Source organism: Podarcis gaigeae, assembly GCF_964106915.1.
Source record: "Podarcis gaigeae genome assembly, chromosome: 1".
Classification (NCBI taxonomy): Eukaryota; Metazoa; Chordata; class Lepidosauria; order Squamata; family Lacertidae; genus Podarcis; species Podarcis gaigeae.
Window position 1 is genome coordinate 96,911,995 of NC_139678.1, and position 22,241 is coordinate 96,934,235.

At 39.6% G+C, this 22,241-nt stretch overlaps 1 protein-coding gene across 1 annotated transcript; it reads left to right on the top strand.

The window, feature by feature from the left end:
- ACMSD (aminocarboxymuconate semialdehyde decarboxylase) lies at positions 1-21,381 on the top strand. The gene is made up of 10 exons (XM_083713992.1): positions 1-126; positions 3,893-3,937; positions 9,075-9,171; positions 9,664-9,713; positions 10,805-11,041; positions 12,286-12,379; positions 15,539-15,634; positions 16,039-16,211; positions 20,634-20,732; positions 21,207-21,381. Exons 1-10 carry the CDS (start codon positions 70-72, stop codon positions 21,267-21,269), a joined length of 1,011 nt encoding a protein of 336 aa, XP_083570118.1. The 5' UTR covers positions 1-69; the 3' UTR covers positions 21,270-21,381.
- The last annotated feature ends 860 nt before the right edge of the window (positions 21,382-22,241 follow it).

Consider the following 22,241-nt stretch of genomic DNA (forward strand, 5'->3'; position numbering starts at 1 on the left):
ACAAAAGCACAATTAAGTTTATCGGGTGCAAGCCTTTGTTGAAACTAATCTTCAGGTGAACCTACAGAAATGAAAATTGACATTCATAGTCACATTCTGCCTAAGGAGTGGCCTGATCTAAAACAGGTAATAGCTACACTGGATATTTGGTACAAAAGCTCTAGGTACAAGTATTGCTTCTGATTGCTATGAATGTTTTCAGCTGAGCTTTATCTCTCATACTTCTGGGCTTTGAGAACTCCCTTCTGGGTATATTTTTTTAGGCTGAACTCTTAAAGAAGAAGATGACTGATCTTAAGTTCCAAATGCTTCTGGCCCCCTAGCGTTTGCCAGAGGGCATTTTGACTATTCCATTAATTTGAATCCATTAAACAAAGATGTTCGGATAGTTGCTTGGTAAAGCAGACAGGGTTCTCTGTGTGTTGTTGTTTAAAAAAATACTGACAGGAAAATGTCCCTTTTCTTTTTCACCTTTTAATAAAAATACCAAGTTTTCAGCTGCATTGCTGTAAATAAAAACACAGTGGGTTTGGATAGTGCTCAGTGAAGTTGTCTTCTCCCCCACCCCCACTTGTTTTAACCCACATTTGCAGTGTTGCACTTTTGGAGAGGGGATGGGGATGTCTTCACACGCATGGCCTTTTTGGTTTCCCCAGCCCTGGAAAAACAACAACCCAGAATTCTAATTAACTAAGTTGCCATCTCCACCTACATGATGGCTGTATCACAAACACACACTCTGCTTAAGTATGAACTGAATGCAGCTTATGTTTTCTAGTCAGACTGAAGCTGGTTTGAGGGGGGGAAATGCATCAAAGAAGAGTGTTTCTCAATAAACTACATGATTGATACTGTGGCCGAAGTTATGTGTATGCAGCTTGAAAAACTAGCAGTGGGAGCGCTCTGGATGCAGAGTAAGCTGTAATGTGAACATACCCTTTATCGGCATCTTTCTTCATCCACTGAAGGCATCATTGAGTTATTGGTATATGGTGCAATCCTAAGCATTTTTATTCAGAGGTGCTACCATTCAGTGGGACTTAAAGGTAAAGGGACCCCAAACCGTTTAGTTCCAGTCGTGGCCGACTCTGGGGTTGCGGCGCTCATTTCGCTTTATTGGCTGAGGGAGCCGGCGTACAGCATCCGGGTCATGTGACCAGCATGGGACTCATAGGCTCAGTGGAACTTACTCCCTAGCAAATATATCTAGCATTGCAGCCAATGTATTTAAATGCATAGAGCTATTTAATTTATCAGAATAAATCAAATATCTTTATATTGGGTGATATCTAGTATTAGTCCTACTTGGAGTAAACCCATTGATATCACTGAAGTTAAATAGCTAAGTCCATTACTGTCAATTGGTCTAATCACAGTATGACTTAGACTGGATACCACTCATCATTAGAAAAAACAAAAGTTTGCGAATTTGTGCTACTTGCACTGGGTTATTAAACAACCCAGTAGCATACACGATGCTGCAGGAAATGACACTTACCTGGGAGGGAGTAAACCTCACTGAACTCAACAAGGCATACTTCTGAATGTCTTAGATGTATATAGCTGTGGTCCCCTATAAAATGCCCAGCCCACTTAGTTGGCTCAGAAGGATACTATGGTCAATGGCATTAAAAGCAGCTGAGTGATCAAGGAAGAATAATAGAGATGTACTCCCCCTATTCTTCTTCCAATCTATCAGTCAAACTATTTATTTCAAACTATCATTTGACTGTTTCTGGGGTCCATATCTGGTCTTTAGTTATTTTCAGCAAAACTCAGATGTTCAGTAAAACAATACTTTGATTGGGCACACTATGAACTAAGAGTTAGGTACCGTAACTCTTTTTATTAACATACCAACCTTATCTTAAACTGGTGGTAATCAGTGCATGAGCACATCACTTACAAAAAGAACTTGATTCTGCAGAGGGCTGTTGCGGGGATAGTCCATGCAAAATACAGTTTGACATCAATGGAAAACAAAAATTGCAGGTTTTGTGCCAGGTTATTCATGCAGATGCATTAAAGTTGCCTCTATGTGAACTAGTTATTGGCTATTTCAGAGTACCTTTTCAGTCTCTCATAATGAGATATTTCAAACCCAAGAATCTTTGAAATAAAAGAAAGCTGCCTTTCTTTCATCTGCAATCCCCAACCCCCGGATATTAGAAGAGTTTTAAACCTCTCTGGGAGAATCAATGGACATTTCACTTGTGTATTTGAAGCTTTTCTCTGCTCTTTAAATATTAATAAAAGAAGGTGACCTTCACCCCTGCTTCTGAAGCATAGAGGCTGAAAGGGAGAATCAATATATGCCTACACTAATGATTAACTAATTACAGCTCAGCAGATTTTTATTTTTTTTAATTTATCACAAACCCAAGATTTTACTCCTGGTTTCATAATAAAGGCTTAGCATTAAATGCACACATACTTGGGAATAAGCCCCACTGAATTCAGTGGAACACAATTCCGAGTCAAAACAAAAAAATTCCTTCCAGTAGCACCTTAAAGACCAACTAAGTCAGTTCTTGGTATGAGCTTTCGTGTGCACACGAAAGCTCATACCAAGAACTGACTTAGTTGGTCTTTAAGGTGCTACTGGAAGGAATTTTTTTGTTTTGACTATGGCAGACCAACACGGCTACCTATCTGTAACTGGAACAATTCTGAGTATCCTGCATTGTGCTGTAAAAGTCCATTTTGGTGGAATGGGAAGTAGATATTTTCTTAAATCATAACAAAATTCATCCTGGTGGTAGCCCAGTCCCATCCCATCTCCACTGCAGAGGTGGCACCACTATGGACATCATAGGACAAGCAGCTGAACAGTACTGTCCTGGACCATTCAACTACTGGACAGCTAACATTCTGTGTGCTTTAAAAATGGAACTCCCCCAATAAGAAAGAAATCCAGGGTGGTATAGCGGTTAGAATGTTGGGCTACTAGTATTGAGAGACCAGGGTTCAAATCTCCACTCAGCCATGAAGCACTCTGTATGACCTTGGGCTAGTCACTGTCCTTCTGTCCAACCTACTTCACAGGATTGTTTTGAAGATAAAATGAGGATGAGGAGAACTATGTATGCCACCTTGAGGTCCTGGGAGGAAAAGTGCAGATTTCCTGTCTTTTATGCCATCATGGGCTGCTTTTATCCAGAAATGAAAAGGCCCTCTGTCCTCTTGTGTCACCTTCTATACCAATAAATCAGGGTCAGTGGTTGTTGGTGCTTTTGACCCCAGCATTGGAGCAAAGCATTGCAGCTCTTGTGCTGGTCATTACTGCACTCATTGTGCTAGAACCGTAACAAGTTAATTGCAGTAGGTTCCATTAGAACACAGTCCTAACCATGTGTCATCAAAAGGAAGTACTACTGAATCCAATAGAAGTGGACTTTAGTCCCAAGTAAATGGGGTTAGGATTGCAGCCCAAGTCACAATTGCAATGGGACCCAAGTGCAATTTAATTGCTGTGGGTAGAACCCATAGATTATTGCTTTCAGCATGTTTTATTTTATTTATTCTGCTGGAAGCTACCTTAAGCATTGGAAGACTAGTCCTAAGAGATCCAGTCCATCAGGTCTAGTCTAATGTTCAGCTAGTTCAGCACTCTATTTCTAATAGGGGCTGGCTGCCTCCTGGACTACATAAACAGAGCCTGAACACAACAGTTTTAAATGTGCAATCACTCTATTATTGACTTAACATTTCGTAAGTAGCTATATATTTGAAACTGGGCTCCATAGCTAAGAGAAATTTTTGGAAACTCCCAAAATAGCCCTACATCCCTATGGTCACAATTTGGCTCTAGTCAGAATAGTTCTTCACATGATAGCCTTAACTCCTGTTTCCATGGCTATGGATTTAACCATATGTATACTTCTCCTCCTAGAGATATGGCTATGGTGGATGGATTCAGCTGGAGGAACACTGTGAGGTAAGCTGTGTTTCTGACCTATGTGACCCATGAATAAAAAGTTATCTAGGAATGTATATTAAAATTATGGGAAAATCTATATGAATAACCCTACTGAATTAGTCCAAAGATTCATCAAATTCAGCTTCAGATTTTTCACAGCGGCCAGCCATATGCTTCCGGGAAGCCTACAAGCAACACATGAAGGCAACAGCCCTCTACTGCTGATGCCCTTTCCAGTTCAGGTATTGAAAAATGATACTGATTCAGAACTTAACTAATAGACTGATCCTCCATTATACTGACTACCCACCCTTTAAATCTAAACAAATATCCATCACCACATATTGTGACAATGAATCCTATGAATTAATTAGGTCCTGTATGGAGGTGTACCTTCTTTTGGCTGTCCTTTTTTAAATATAAATTTGAAAGCTCACTCTCACACACATAAGAACATAAGAAGAGCCTGCTGAATCAGAAAATGACCCATCTAGCCCTGCACATCACAGTGGCCCCCCAGATGCCTGTGGGAAACCTTCAAGTAGGACCTGGACACAAAAGCACTTTTCAGTAAGTAGCCATTAATAGCCTAATCCTCCATGAATTTGTCTAATCCTCTTTTAAGGTCATCCAAATTGGTGGCCATCACTGCCTCCCGTGGAAGCAAGTTCCATAGTTTAACTATGAAGAGGTTATTTTATCTGTCCTGAATCTTCCAACTCTATAATATTCTTTTTGAGGTAAGGCAGTCAGAACGGGGCACAGTATTCCAAATGTGATTACAACATAGATTTGTATAATGGGATAACGATATTGGTGGTTTCCAAGCATGGAATTTGCCTTTTTCACAGCAGTTGCACACTGGGTCAACATCTTCGTCAAGCCATCTACTATGACATCAGTGCCTCGGTCATGGTCAGTGACCACCAGTTCACGAACACATGTTATCTTTCAAACTGTTTATATTGAGAAATATGTACAAATACCGTACACATTTACAAAACCAGGTGGTGTTATGGACACGAGCCATGTGGCACTTAGCAAACTGAATGGTGAAAATTGCAAGAATATGTTTATCTACTCAATGTGCCTGAAAGACAGAAAATATACGTATATCTGGAGGGAAGGCACTTTGACCAACTAACTCTCTCATTCATAACATGTTACTGTGCCTTATTTTAATGGAAGTCATGACATGAGCATGAGCAATGACACCTTTCTGTACATGCAAACCCTTTCCTATACCTGATTTGTTCCATTCACAAAATATTTAATGGAGGTCCAGGTCCTGAACTCAGTCCAACCCATTTTAAATGAAATGAATCTAGCCTCAAGCAAGCTCATTAGCTTATTTCTGCTTCCCAGGAGTAAGTAATTACTTCAAGGCCATTCCTACACTGCCTGTAAACTGAAGCCTGCAGAGAGAAAATTCTGATTAAATAATATGTACAGAGAGGGGAAATCCCACAGCTCTTAGCTAAAAAGCAAAGGACTAAGGAGCAGTTAAAAACTCACATGGTTTTTAAATAACCCATGGTTATTTGGAGTTATTATATAGAGAAAAAGTGAAATTATGCCCTTTTCAGTTTGCCCCAAAAGTAACTGTGGAAAAAATAAGAATCATTGTATAGATCTGAACAAATACAATATCCCAAACTCTGAAAACCTCTTAAGAATTTTGCTTTCTTCACTTTTGCCCTCTGAATCTTTGTCTGAATCATTTTCTTCACGTCCCCATAACAACCAGTGCCTAAAGCTCATTCCCTCTGAAAAGTAACTTTTAACAAGCTCAAGGATCACATCTCAAATTTGCCATCACCTCAGTAGAATGAAAAATTATTGTACATGACCTAAAAGCTGGCCTAGATTTATGCCTCTTTGGAAATCAGATACAGTTGTCTCATAATAATTTTGTAAGGTTAAAAACCTGAAACAGCAACTTTATTTTTTTTTAATCATTTATACCTAATATGCAGTGACAGCAAGTTAGTGATCTCCATAACAATCAAGTGTTAAAAGAATGTACTGGATGAAGAACGTACTGCTAATTAAAAACACCTTGTCTCTTAATCATAATATTCAGCATTCATGAGGTAGATACTGGAGAGTGAAGGTACAGTGTTAGAAGATGGCTGCTCCACCACAATTTTACATGGAGGCTACATTTGCCCCACCCACCCCATAGTCAGAGAAAGGCTCTGGGGCTCACTCCTTGCATGAAGGTAATGGTGCAAGGAATCACACCACTGCAGTAGCCAATGAGGTGAGAGTAGTGGCTGCCTTTATAGAGGAAGCACCACCCTCAGATGGCTTTGACAGCAACTCATCCTCCAACCCTGTAAGATAAAGGCATGTGGAGTTGTTGTTATCTGTCCCCCCCCCCCCATTCCTGTGCAATTTCTATGCCTGCTAGTGCTTATGGTGGTGGACACTTTGCTGCAGATATGTTTACAGTCATTATTTTACCCCAAACGCATGTCTCATCATGAGTCTTTACTTCAGGGATATGAGGGCAAAGAGCTGTCACAACTGGTTTTGTGCACCCTAAACAAGCATACTGCTTTGGTACAGTGGAGGATGCTGTCCGCTCACCAGTGCTGAAGTGATTAGCCACCGGTCTGCTTGACTTCTGTCCATGGAAGAGAAGGCACCAACTTGCCTTATTTCTCAGGCAGCTGGCTCCTGTCACTTCAGAAGGTGAGGCAGCTTAGAGCAGGGCTTCCAAGACTCTCAATCCTTGGGGAGGTTTATATTTTAGGTTTTCAATTTGATATATTACAGAGTTACTTTTTTTGGTTAAAGGTAATTTGAGCTACTAGCTTTATTTATTTATTTGGCTTGGTAAAGCCACCATAGGGTGCCTTGACCACATCATTTTTCATTCAGTAATTATTTCATCGGAATGCACTGTTATGTGGTGAGACCTCAGGCTTACCACATCAAGGGAAGCTTGTTTTCCCTTAGGTAGCAAATAACATCTCCCATCACACAACATTAAAATGAAAAAAGAAAAACACACTTTGCTTCAACTTTACTGTATCATATATTATTTCCTCAAAATATTTTATGCAAAAAACCAGGTATATATTGAGGTTCAGTTTCATCATCATCATCATCATCATCATCATCTGACCAAAATGGTATTTTCTTGTTTTTTGCTAGAATTTATGGAAGTCAATATCAATAAATGTTGGGAAAGTGTAATATAACCCACTGTTTATGTTATAAAACAAAGATTTAGCATCAAGAAAGGAAGCCTTAGATTAACTTTATGAAGAGCTCAGTGTGGCAGTCGTAGCTTGCAATGGAAAACTAATTTTCTCTGGATCCATGTGTGTCGAATAATTAACTGCAAAGCCTCTGAGAATCAGCTCCAAATTAATTTTAACTACAGATCCAGCAAATAAATGCTTGTATTAAATATATCTGGGTCATGTGTGTTCATGCTGATGATAGAATGACTATGTGATTTAAGCCCACACCTTTTAATGAGGATAGAGCTACCTCCGTCCATCTAATTGAACTAAGCAGATTTGTTTTCATTCTGCATTGGGCTTGCTATAGTCTGCACATCACTAATGCAGATGGAGTGGGGGAGCCACTGTTTTTAATTAGGACATTGCTCATTGGAGATTCCATCTCATAGTATAACCCTTCAGGCCTTTGGAAAGGCTATTATTTCTCTTGCTACAGTCGGCATTTATTTATGAGGGTTTAAAGGAGAACCCCTAGAGAAATTATAGTCTTTTTAGTATTGCTTCAGTACTGCAATGATTCCATATAACAATCTGCCAGCCAAAGAACCACACAACTTACTGTGCATACCAAAAAAATATTCCCACTGATCATAACAAAATGAATCCCCATCATCTATTTTTATACAACAAGATGCTTGATTCCACCAGGTCATTTCCATCTTCTCTAAACCGTTTGGTGCCTGTTATGTAAAAGTCAACAGAGGACTCATATATCCATACTCTGTAGGAATATATGCTTAAGTTCTTCCCTCCTGGCACTTTGGAAAATAAATTCTTGAACTATATTTGCCAGAGGAATCAGATGGCGGCACTGTAATTATAGCTTGTGATATTTGGAGCAATTTTCTTGAATTGTGACACAGCTGCCAAGTCATTCCTGGAGCCTGCCAAAATACAGTCACAATGAAATTTGGGGGGTGGGGTAGAATTGAGGTTTTAAAATATTTATCAGTTGTTATGAATGATGTATGAGGCTAGTAACATATTCAAGGTTTAAAATGTCCTTGGTCTCATGGCTTTATTAAGAACTTGCAAGAAACCCACTGGGTCAAAACACAAAGTTGTGAAAGTTTTAGGCAGGCAGAATTGCTGTACTGTATTGCTTTCAACACCCGCTAAAACTTCTTTGTTTAAGGAAGCCTAACCGGACATGAATTTGTAATGTGTAATACATAATGTGTAATTATAATACTGTATAGATATTTGGTTTGAAACTGCTGCTTTTATTTACATTTTGATAAAAAGATTGTGTCAACTTGCTTTTAACATTTGATTTTATCTTTATTTTTAATGGAGTATTTTATATTTTTTATGTAAACCTCTTAGATGTTTTTGTTGATTAAGAGCTATGAAGTTTTTAAAAATAAATAAATATATTTAGTCCAAGAATAGCCGAAGTAGTATCGTCCATATGTTATGAACTACAATTTACAGACACATGGCTTTGCTATATCTTTTCTTAAAGATTTTTTACATTATAAACCATTTTAAAATGTGTTTTAATAGTGTGTTTTTTAAAAAATAAATGAAGAGTCTAGGCTCCTTTGGGAAGGAGAGCAGGATATAAAATTAATAAATAAAAAACTTCTATCAGCCTCAACTTCAAGTGATGGCAGTTGTAGTCCAGCAACATCTGTAGGGTGTCAAATTGGCTATCCTGGATTTAGCTCACCCTCATGATCCATCACAATCATGGAAATTAAATACAGCATGGATTCCTGCCCTATGGCCCCATTACCTATGTGTCACAGTAAACTGCTGTTATGTTAAAAAGATCAGGTCAGCAAAAGCCATTGGGTACTAGATTAATAAATAACAGACAGGAAATACATGAAAATATTCCTTTAAAAGGAAATATAATAACATTTACCTTAATAACTGTTCCCCATTTTTTACAGAGGGAAGCCAAAATGATGAAAGATGGGAAACTTTTCAGAGTTATCCAAGAGAACTGTTGGGATCCAGAGGTTCGGATTAAACAGATGAACCAATCAGGTACTATTAGTATGGATGTGTACTATGCAGACGTCCTTTATGGCAACAGTAGCTTTTAAAAGATGCTTTTGCAAAGCATCAACAATTGATTTTCAGAATATATATTGCATTTTTGTTGAGTAAGAAGAGCTAAAGCAGACTGCAAAATATATTACTACAGAAATGCACCGATAAATTTTCATCTACATTCAAACCTGGAAGCCAAAGTAACAACAGTTCAAGTGTTCCTCTTGAAGAGCCATTCACTTGTAGTGGGTTATTTTTCAAAAATATTCATTAATTGCCTCCCTCCAGGAAAACAGGTTCAAGTTTATTTCTAAAGTAATTGATTACTATGTAGTGAAGAAAACAATCCCAAAATTATTTCCCTCCCTAGTAGTCCTAGAGAAGTCTCATTGCTCATAAACAAACTACTCTAGAATAGTTTGCTTATTTTTTAAAAACATATTTAATGGCATTTATAAAATAACTTTTACTAATTTTGTTCTATAGGAGTCACTGTCCAGGCCCTTTCTACAGTTCCTGTCATGTTTAGTTACTGGGTAAGTCAAGTCAAGGAAAAGAACTACAGCATTTTTGTATCGCAAAAATCAAGCAACCGTGAACTCCACATGCAAAAAGGAAGGCAGAAATCCTTCTGATTAATCAGATACTTTGCAATGGCAGAAGGCTCAGGAGACTAAAGAATGTCAACAGATGTCATTGTACAGATGAGGTCTGATGGATTATAAATAATTGTGTATAAAGCTGGATATATTTGTCTTATTTCTCAGATATATTGATAATGGATGGAAGTTAATTATTAATAACATATCTGAATATTGCTCGTCACAACAAAATTAGTTGCTTTACTCTAATACTAAAGCTTAACTTTCATTTTAAAATTGGCTTCTCCCAACCTACATGATTGTGAATAAATTCTTAGAGCCAGATGGGCAATGTGTCCAGTGAGGGCTGAAGCTTCTAGGTGATAGAATGGAATTTAGCATTTGCCATTCAGGTTCCATTTTTGTTCTACTTGTGCAAAAGTGCTTTCAGAGGCATCAAAGAGCAACACTAACAACGCAGGCATCTGCTCCAATTATGGTGGTGGCTAAAGAGCTTTTGTATTTGGCGCTACATCTAGTGGAAAATCATATCCAGAGTTTCAGCCTATGACCTCCTGCACTGAAAAGGGGTGGGGACCATCAAATATATATCTTGCTGCCCCAGCAGTACTTTAACTAATTAGCAGTGTCTGTGTGTATAAGGAGTTGAATTCCTGTATGTAGGGAAGCATCTCATTTTCTGGATGATTGCTGTGTGTTACACAACAGTAGCAGTTGCAAAGAATTTTGTAGTATCTGTGTGTTTTCCAGGTTGTACTTTGTGTGTATGGTGCATTAGGTTGTTTTCATCTCTAGTGTTTGTGCTCCTTTTTTCTTCTTAATTGTCCTGCTAAGAGACCATAGGTTCCTAGCTAAGCTATCCTATTTAGTTGTTCTGTGAAGCAAAGGGACTTAAATTCTAGAGTTCTGCATATGCACTGTTCTTTGAGACTCCACCTAAAGGTTATTTACACAACCAACTTTTGTTTCTCTCCCGATTTGAAAACCACATGTTAATTCTTTCTTCCTTTAATGATTCTTACCAGGCCAAACCAAAGGATACTCTAGACCTGTGCCAATTTTTAAATAATGACTTAGCCACTACTGTGAAGAAGTTCCCAAAGAGGTTTATTGGCCTTGGCACCCTCCCCATGCAAGCTCCAGACTTGGCTGTGAAGGAACTGCATCGTTGTGTGAAAGAGCTTGGATTTCCCGGTGTGCAGATAGGATCTCATATCAACAACTGGAACCTGAATGCCCCAGAACTCTTTCCAGTCTATGCTGTGAGTAGACATTCCCTTGTTAATAATAAAATAATAATAATAATAATAATAATAATAATAATAATAATAATAATAATTATTTATTATTTATACCCCATCCATCCAGCTGGGTTTCCCCAGCCACCCTGGGCAGCTACCAACAGATTAAAAACAGAATAAAACATCAAACATTTAAAACTTCCCTAAAGGAGATGTGGAAGTCTAGATGAGCTGTAAACGACAGATATCATCTTATCTTTCACCGAGAAAGAAGGGAAGCATGTAGGAATGAGATCATAAATGAAGATAGTGGCAGTGTCTCACGTATGTTGAAGCTTAGAGTGATTGGAGTTCTAAAATGATAACCAGCACAGTGCTGTGAATTGAACCTGGAAGACAACAGGGACCCAGTGCAGATGCTGGTGGACCTGTGTATATAGATGCTATGAACTTGGTAGGTCCTGTACATGTAAATGCTGTGTACCCTGACATACCAACTTAATCAGGAGACAGGTATGGAAGTCCATGCCATGATTCTGAATCATGAACAAGGGTTACTCCCATATAAAATTCTTAATGCTACTAATAATAACAATGAATCATTCATTTTGCACTTAAAATAACTGAAGAGCTTCACACAGAATTTTAAAAAGGGCCTGTATCTACCTAAAGGGTCACAATATAAATGCAGACAAGATGGAAATTAATAAGAAAAGGAGAAGGGGATAGTACACGTATGTACATCTAAATGCTGCAAATGGAACCAGGCACTGGCTGATGGAGATTCCAGCCCATTGGAGAAGCCCATTAACTGACTTATAGATCCTCCTAAGACTAGCAATTATTTGTTATATTTTTATCACAACCTTCCTCCAAGGAGCTCAGGAAACAGTATATCTCTTTCTACCCCACCCCAGCACCATTTCATATCTTCACAACAACCCGGTGAGGTAGGTTGGGCTGAAATATGACTGTGCTTTCTGTCCTCAGTCCCCAGAAGCATGAGTGAGGAATTTCAAGTGAGCAGCTGAGACTGAATTCTTTAGTTGAGATTCCTGCATTGCAGAGGGTTTGACTTGATGACCATAGGATCCCTTCCATTTCTACAATTATAAGATTCTATGATTATTGCTCTTAGATGTTTTACTCTTGTGTTATAAAAATACCAGACTCTTACATTTAAACATTGGCAATTGTATTACTTGAAATGTCATATTTTTGGTCGACTTTTTAATAAACTCTTCCCTACTGCCTCTAATTTTAAGGCTGCTGAACAATTAAACTGCTGCCTCTTTGTGCATCCCTGGGACATGCAGACAGATGGAAGGATGTCTAAATACTGGCTTCCTTGGCTTGTAGGTCAGTAGCACTTACAATTCTTAAAAGACATTCATTCATTTTGTTTGTGAGTAACAGCAATGACCCAATTTAGCATAGTAGTCAGGGTGTCAGACCCAAGTTCAAATTCTCACTCAACCTGAAACTCCCTGCATGACATTTGGCTATTCGCCATCTCCCAGCCCAACCTATCTCACAGGGGTTTTTTATAGGGATAAAATGGAGATGTGGAAAAGTGGGCTATAAATGAAATAATGCAGGAGACACAACTGAAAATGTACAGGGAAGATTTGCACAACTTTTCTTACAGTTCCTTAAATTCATCCATATCCATGAAGTTTGCATCAAGGGGCTTTTAATCAGGATGCCGTTGATTCTTCTAAGTTCCCTAATACAGCAATCCTCTTAAAATGGCTTTAACTATCACCTTGAGAAGTACTGAAAGGGGGATATATAAATTTCCACATATGTAATGCCTTGCTGCCACATGCCTCTGGGTGGTGGCAAATTGTGGCAATTTACACCCCCACACCCACCATTATGAGATAACTGAAGCATAGATTGTGCATTATCCTTGAATAAGTATGTTACCACCTTGGATGCTACTTGGAAGCATGAAATGAAGGTGCATAAATCACTTTTGCTTCCTGTTTTTCCCATCGGAAGTCACAAAAGACATTGCAGATAGGAATAAGCTGCTTGTAATTAACACATGATAGAAAATTGTTAGCTTTGTCAGATCTCAATATTCAATCTCAATAGCACTGTGATCTCAAACTCATCCCCCCCTTTTACTCCACATGGGTCTTCAACATTTTTTTCTATTTAAGCCCACATGGGACCAAATGTCTCCTGCCACATCTTAGGATACTCCTAATGTTCTGAATGTCTTTACAGAAGCAGAAGCATATCTGCCTTATCTGCCATAGCTCTTTGTTTATACTACATTGTTCATTCTCCCTCAAATGAAAATGAAATTTCTTTTCAAGAATAAAAGTAGCGATGAGAAGATCAGCTATTTTTAAACTGAACTGTCATCTCTCTTTCTTCCTTCCATGGGGATTATTTGCAACCAGCCAGTCACTGATATGATAATCTGTACTTCCTGTGAGTGAAGGTAGTCAATACAGGGCTTGATTCCAACTTCCAGGGCCAGTGATTTGCTGGAAAAAGAATATCACAGGCAGAAAATGAAGGGAGGTGGAAAGGGGAATTAGTGAGAGTTGAGAGAGCACTTGCTGAGCCACCTGTGGCCTGGCCTGCCTGCTCGATTGCTTGAGAAATTTTTAAAAAGCATATTGTCCATTCACTCTTCCTTATGGGCAACCTTATTCCCATTCATTGGAAGAGAGAGACACATATATGGCACATTAGGGAAGATTCAGGGGAGGAAAGATCCTTGGTTGTAACCACTGAAGATGGAAGCAGTGGACTATAACCCCAGGTACCAAGGTTCCCTAAAGGTGCTGATAAAACTTCTCTCAAGCCAGTTGGGAATTCTTTCCACTTCATTTATAAATGAAAAAAGATCTGTAGTGTTACACTTGAGGATATGGCAATGTGTATGTAAACAGGCTAAGTGCTGTACTTGTAACAAAACCTTATCAGGAAAATGTTGCTACCTTTTAACTTGCTTGCTTATAACTGGCACTGAGCAGTGCACCATAGCTGAACCTATTAATTTGTTTTTATTTTAAGTACCTAGCAATGAAATATCAGCATTGCACAGTATTACAACATCAACCGAAGTTGAGAGAGATGAATAGGCAAGGGGAGGGGAGGAAGTCAATGAAGCATGCAGATTTCTGTTCCCCACCATAAATATAGATCTTTTTAAAAATTGAATTTATATACCACCCTTCACCTGAGGATCACAGAGTGGTTTACAGTATAAAAACAGAAAAATACATACATATGTTGTGTAAACTCATCATATGCATTCATACAACAATGTATTATCTAATTATCTCAAGGGGCAACAAAGCACCATTCTTCTGTATAGTAGCAACTCTACATGGTCACCACAATGAATTAGAACGGCTCACACCCATATGGAGCAGGCAAGCCTTCCCCAACCTAGTGCCCTCCAGATATTTTTAACTACAACTCCCATCATCTCTATCTCTATCTTGAGTGGGGCTCATGGGAGTTGGGAATCCAATATCTGAAGAACAGAAAGGAAAGACTGGAGTAGACTTTCATATGGGAAGGTTCCACATCTGTCACACTGCACATTCTTGGAAGTGACTTGCTCTGGTGCAGAGAGACTCCATGCAATGTAGGTTCATTATCAATGTGATAGGGGACCCTGTCAAATTACAGCTGTCGTGTTGTTTCCAACTAAGTTTTAGTCAGAGTAGACTCACTGGGTGGGATTCAACTAATGAGGCCCATCAGCATAAGCCCTTTGTAAGGACTTCCACTTGCACAATTGGGTTCCTCCCTTTTCTTCCCCAATGTCCCCTGAAATTGGCTCAGGGTGTGTGTTGGAGAACCCTTAGAACAGCAGGTGAGGAGAGGAGAGGAGAGGGGGATCACTCCATCTGGCAAGCCAAATGCTGATTGAACAATAAGAAGAGCATGGTGTTGAATTCCTGCTTTGAACTTAAATTAGTCACGCACATCAATTTCAATAGATCTACTTTGAGTGTGACTAACATACTTAGACAAGTATTCCCCTGAACTGTAACTTTCTGTTCTAATTGTTTTAATTGCCCTTTTAACTTTTTTAATTGTTGTGCTTTTAGCAGGCTTTTTATTGTGTGTGACAATTTTATAATGGATGTAATACTTATCAATCACTTGATAAGGCATGTAAGCTGTATATAAATTAAAAGAAACAACAATAACAATGTAGGGGTGTCTTGTGGCCCCTAATCTGTGTTTCTGATTCACATCTCTCAGGAACATCTATGTGACATGACACCATCACACTCATTTTCCTGGCAAGTAGCTGCTAATAAAATGGAAAGGGAGCAAGGAAACTCTTTGTGTGAGCATATGTCATCTTTTCTTAGGTGTTACTGGTAAAATATGAATCAGGGACCTGGTAAAGTCAAATTGGGGTATCAGTTCTTCAATTATACACAGTGGATTTCACAATAATTGTGATAATTTTTTTTTACAAAACTATTATGCATAGTACTGTAGAAATAATTAATAACTCTTTCTTGCTATTAGGAATGCCCTCGGAAACAACCATCGCTATTTGCTCCATGATTATGGGAGGGGTATTTGAATTGTTTCCCAAGCTAAGAGTTTGCTTTGCCCATGGAGGTAAGTATCTGAGAGCAGGAAGGCTGAAGGACACACAGAAATCATCAGTATACAACTCTTTGCCCCAACACACACTAGTCATGGGGTGGTAATTCAACACTAGCCCTACTCAAAGTCAGCCCATTTAAGCTTTTGGGCATTACACGCTTAGGTTCATTCAACTGGGGTTGGCTAAGGCATGGTAGAGGCAAGGGTAGCACTCCAGGTATAAAGCCAGATTAGACCTTTCAAGGTCAATATCAGGAAATAGCTGTTAGGAATGTGGATGGGGAGGCAGATGCAGAAAGTCCCAGATTCAATCCCTAACTTGAATATATCAGCAATGTCTATATTATTTTACAGTGTTTAATGGTACTCCTAGATATATTCATTCAAAGTAATTTACAACACATCTTTCTTTTTAGGTGGCTCTTTCCCTTATACAGTGGGGCGCATTTCCCATGGATTCAACGTGCGGCCTGACTTGTGTGCAGTAGATAATAACATTGATCCAAAGAAATACCTTGGTTCATTCTACACAGATTCACTTGTTCATGATGAATGTGCACTGAAGATGCTAACAGAGGTAATCGGAAAGGTGAGTGAGATGGTATTTAGCCAAAGACTGCAAGTAAGCTCTCTCTCCTGACTCTTTCGCACTCCTATTGGTGCAAATGGGAATTTCCTTCCTAATGCAAATGACCGGGGGGGGGGGAGCAAAGGATTAAAGCCTCTTTTTCTCCATCATACATCAGATGAGAAGACAAATACTTGCCATAATATGGAAGCAAAGGGATGGGGCCACCTTTCCTAGGTGCTAAACATCCCTTCTCTCTTGCCTTCGTTTCTCCTGGGTGGTAAATGGAAAGGAAGAGACAGAAGCCAGGGCATGCCTCTACCCTTTGGCTCACCCTTAGATTGACTCTTCCTTTGCCCAGGCAATAGGAGAAGAATAAGCAGCAAAAAGACTGGTGAGACAGGGGTTACCCAGGAAGAGAATAAAAACTCGTTTTCTTGGTATACTTGAAATGATTACGTATTGCCCATCTTCCTCCAGGGACAGTAATAAATATCTGAGAAGGGTCAAATTGAGACACACAAATAATGAAGGAAGTACAGTCACCCTCTCTCTAACATGCCCCAGTCTTTTAACTCCGCCACTTTCCAGGTTGGAAGGTGGATTAGAAGGAAGATTCAGCATTAGGACATGCTAGAGAGAAAATGGTGGCATTTTGCTTGTGCTTTTCAAGGTTGCCCTTCCTATTCTCTTCCCTAATTCAGAGATCACAAAGATGAGAAGTGATACTTGAACATGCCAGCAGTCCACTTGATCTAGATCCTGGCCTTTTGACCTGTTCTGTCCTTATTCACCAATAAAAACCTAGTTGTTGATACTTAATAAATGCATTTGATTGATCCAGTTCCTCCTTTTTTACTTGCTGAGTATTTTACCAGCAAACAATGCTAAAAATAATACACATCAACAATGATATTAACAAAAGCTGATACAACATGGATTAAGCTAGCTCTTTAACTGTGGCTAATTATTGCTTAAGCACTAGGCTCTTTGGAGATTTGACACTGTCTGACTTTTATACAGTCAGGTAGGAGATGCTGAGGCACCACTAATCACACTCCAACAAATTGTATCTGAATTGTTTTAATTTTGAAGGTTATTTTAATATTCAGCAGCTTTGTGAGACTTTTCCCCAGTGGAATCAATGCAACTTTCAGAAAATCTCCAGACACCGTGGACCGTCTGGTAAAATTTTCCACATTTACTTCTATCTCTCACTGATGAATTTATACAGCTAGCTGGAATTAAATTAGATACCTTCAACATTGAGTATCTGAGCACACAATCAAAACTTATGCAGGCCATTGCAAAGAAAGAAATCATCAGCTGTCCTGAGCATACCCAGCCCAAAGAGGACAAATGGCTGGGAGTTTAATTCTTTACTGACAAAGCATGAACTTCTAGTAGCTCCACTGGTGCACCAAATATGCATACACACACTTCTGGTGGCTAAGCAGCTGGAGCCCCTCCCTGAGCTTATGCTCCAGACTGGACTGATGGAGTCGTGGGTGGCCAGCCCTCAACCCCAAACTTAAGTGCCCTCCTCCAAAAGCACAAGGGCAAACAACCTGTGACTCCTTCAACACAGGAGTTGTCACTGTGCCTGTCTCCTCAAGTCCCTCCTGGTCCTGGGAGACAGCAGGGAAGGGAACAGAGGGGATTCTGATAGCTCCCTCCCTTCCAGCCAGCACCATTTCTCCCTCAGCTTCTGGTACATTCTGTCCTTCCTCCCTTGCTCCTGTCTCAGGGGAGGCACAAAACTACCCATTTCCTTTGGCCCCGCCATCTCTTCCACCCATGCCTGTATCTGCAACCCTTCTGCCAACCCAGCAGTTCGAAAGCATGCCAGTGCAAGTAGATAAATAGGTACCTATGCAACCGTAGGGTGGTGTCCAGGAAGGCCACATTGACCTATCAGCTGAAGGAGAGGGCCTGGTAAGATATGGCAGGGCAGCACCATTATGTATAAAGCAGGGCCAGGTGAAGGTAATGTTTTACATCAAAAATAGTGCAGGTGGCGCTGTGGGTTAAAGCCTCAGCGCCTAGGACTTGCCGATCGAAAGGTCAGCGGTTCGAATCCCTGCGGCGGGGTGCGCTCCCGCTGCTCGGTCCCAGCGCCTGCCAACCTAGCAGTTCGAAAGCACCTCCGGGTGCAAGTAGATAAATAGGGACCGCTTACCAGCGGGAAGGTAAACGGCGTTTCCGTGTGCGGCTCTGGCTCGCCAGAGCAGCGATGTCACGCTGGCCACGTGACCCGGAAGTGTCTCTGGACAGCGCTGGCCCCTGGCCTCTTGAGTGAGATGGGCGCACAACCCCAGAGTCTGTTAAGACTGGCCCGTACGGGCAGGGGTACCTTTACCTTTACCTTTAAGGGGAAATGTATTCCCTCCAGCCAGTTTGTGTAGACACCCATGTCACATTTATCCAGGTATGAGGACTGGCACCTCATTTGTAACCATCACCCCCCCCCAAAAAAGGCACTGATTACCAGCATGCATTTTGGCCCCATGCTGGATATGATATTAGACTATGAGAAAAGTGGCTGTGTAACAGACTGTGGAGACCTAAGTTACACATTCTCTTCCTTTGACCCAACAGAGTGTAATTTGTTTCTCTACTGACCTTCAATGAACTCTTTTAGCAACCATGTAAGGCAATGACTTTTGAAAGTAACAGTATTTTCCAGCACCCTGTTTGCTCTGATGTCTATTTCTAGAACATCAGCAGACTCAGCTGGTGGATTTGTTATTCTGAGCATTAAGGTATATGTTATTATATATGTTACCATAAAACACAGTTACAAGCTTAGAATCATACGAGAAAGAGCATCTAAAGCCCCTAAGGGCATGTACTTTACATATACTTTACATTAACAGACTTTTTTACTTTGTACTGTACATGGTTGAGGAGTCACATAGCTGTATATAGTAGACACATGTAAAAGATCTTGGCCAAACACAGATTTCCAGAACCTTTGCGCCCAATATTTCCTTTGTCATCTATGGCATACATCTCTTCTTTCACGCTTTACAATAGCTTCCAAAAGACACAAGGCAGATTGCAGTGGGCCTGTGCTTTGACATAACTGTTAAGATTGAAGTGTTTCTTTCAGAAACCCCACGGTGACACCTGCTGGAGACATTTGGCAGAGGGGAAAATATTTTTGTACACAGCCTCCAGAATTTCCTCCAGAATCAATGCTTTGGGCATTTGTTCTGATATCAGTGACTGTGTTGTTTGTTTCTTTCTAAGATGTGTTTATAACATATGTCTGTCTTCCTTTCTCCAAGGAACTCAAAATGGCATAAATGAGGAAATCTCATTTTTTAAATTTATTAACCCTGTGAGGCAGGTTAGGCTCAGTGGCAGTACTTGGAGCACCACAGAGACAACTGAACACTGAGTAACTGTGATATCTAAAAGAAGCAGGGCTTGTTTTTTTAAGTGTCAATTTGTATTCATTTCTTAGTAAGAAGGAAACAAATGGCTATGGCATGATGGATCACTCCATACACCTTCCTCTTTTGTCACAACTTTACTTTTCCCTCCCTCTTCTTTAACACAGGACATAATTTATGAATGATCCAAAATGATCACAGAACCTCCAGTACCTCAGAACCTCCAGCTTTCTTTACCCATAACAAGGGAAGCAATTTGCACAGGAAGAACAGCCTTTCTATGGAGAAGGAAGGAAAGGGGTTGCCTTCTTTAAATACCAAATCTTGCTTTCTTCCTCATTAATCATCCATTCAGTAACAACATATGTTAAAGCAAACACATATACTATATCCACTTACTCGGGAGTGCATCTCATTGCACTGTTTCTCCTACAACGAAAACACTTACCTTCTGAGGTAAATAGTACAATCTTGTACAATTCTCAACTTCCTGGTGTCTTTTACCCACTATATACTCTCTTTTACTGGCCAGCAATTTGCACACACAGAAAAACCAAAGAGTTTTAGGATACAATAATCAAAATGTGCCTCACTTATATATAGAAAAAATAATAATGCTCCCCATAGGACACTCTTAAGTTGGAAAATGTGCACCTATTGAATCAAGGTCAAATAACTTCTGGCCCCCAAGTCATTGTTGGATTCCAACTCCTGTCAGCCCCATCTAGCATGATCAGTGGTCACAAGTGGTGGAAGCTGAAGTCTAACAATACCTGGAGAACTACAGGTTTTCCTTCCCTGAATTAGTAATAATAATAATAATAATAATAATAATAATAATAATAATTTATTATTTATACCCCGCCCATCTGGCTGAGTTTCCCCAGCCACTCTGGGCGGCTCCCAATCAGTGTTAAAAACAGTACAGCATTACATATTAAAAACTTCCCTGAACAGGGCTGCCTTAAGATGTCTTCTGAATGTCAGGTAATTCTTTATTATTAGCTGCTAATGATGCTATCCACCTGCTTATTTCTGTTTTCAGGACAAAGTGATGCTGGGAACAGATTATCCATTTCCACTGGGAGAACATGAACCTGGAAAACTTATTGAATCCATGGAGGAGTTTGATGATGAACTAAAGGTATTAATTATTACATTTTTAAAAAATCTTTCCATCAGTCCCAGCCACCACAACTTCACTGGCTGGGACTGATGGGAATTGTAGTCCAAATCAGAGCAGGGTTTGTGGTTCAGGAGGGGAAGAGTTGCTTACCTTGTGCCCAGCAGGAGAAACAGATTTCTGAGTCTTCTGATATGAAGGGCAAAATCCCTTTCACTGCTTGTGGGAAAATGAGGAGCTGATCCCTTTCTTGAGTCCTCTGCATATGCTGAGAGATTCCTGAGAAGAGACAACCACCAATAATGGTTGGCTACTACTGTCCCTGGCTGTTTATTATATTTCATAATTCAAATTCATTTTTATACAAGAAACCACTGGACATTTGTTTGGAAAGAATCCTGGTGCAGATATATTAATTTATTTTCAAGCCATTACTGTATTTGTATCCAAAACATTTGTTAAGACTCTCAAAAGCCTCCTTACTTTTTGTTGCAGGATAAGCTCAAGTTTGGCAATGCTCTTGCATTCTTGAATCTTGACAGAAAGCAGTTTGAATAACCTCAGAACTATAAACATTTATCACAGTGTTGGGTCTTTATGTATAATTATGTATCTACATCCTTATGTGTATGCATCCCCATGAAAATTTCAAATAAAAGTATGTATAATATTTATGGTTTACATCTGGAAGCTTCATACACCTTCATGCAAGCTGTATGCATTCTGAGCCTTTCAAGTGTGTAGATCTGGCAGATTCCCTTGTTATCTACAGAATCAATTGTTTGCTATAGTTTTTGATGTTTTGGGGACTTTCTATAGCAGCATTCACAATGGCCAGATCTGAATTTCAGGAAACATCTCCTCACATGGAACTGCAGTACAACAATTGTGGCTCTTGAGCTGTGCTTAACAGAGCACAGTTCATGTAGGAATGCTCATGAAAGTACAAGGTGCAGGATGTATTTATAGTAACAGAAGTCTCCCTACTTGGCCTCACTTGGGAGCTGAAGTGGAGAAATGCATTCAGCTAAGCTCCTCAGCAAAGGTATAGTATTGAAAGGACCACATTTGAAGAATTATTAAACATTCACCTTCAACTATATGAAGAAAGGCTACATTTGTTCTATTCATATGCAGCGGATAGAATAGAGTATCTATGGCTCTTTTTCACACATGGAAGAGGGGGAAATTCTTTATTTGAAACCTATCAGTATATTTGCATGTAGGTCTATCGTTTCATAGCACTGCATTCATTAAATGTCTTCTAACTTGTTCCATGAACCCCTTTGCTCTTAAGCACTTATTTTACATACTGTTCTGTAGGTGATCCTATTAACATGAAGGTGACCACCTTTTGAATGGGGCGATCATATGCAATTAAATGTAAAAAGAACAATCAGAACAATTCTATGTAAAGCCTAATATAAAGCAACCATTCACAGCAGCAAATAATACAATCATCCTGACAACACAATCATCCTGAGAATACAATCATCCTGGCATTGCTAAGTTAATTAACACCTTTGGTGC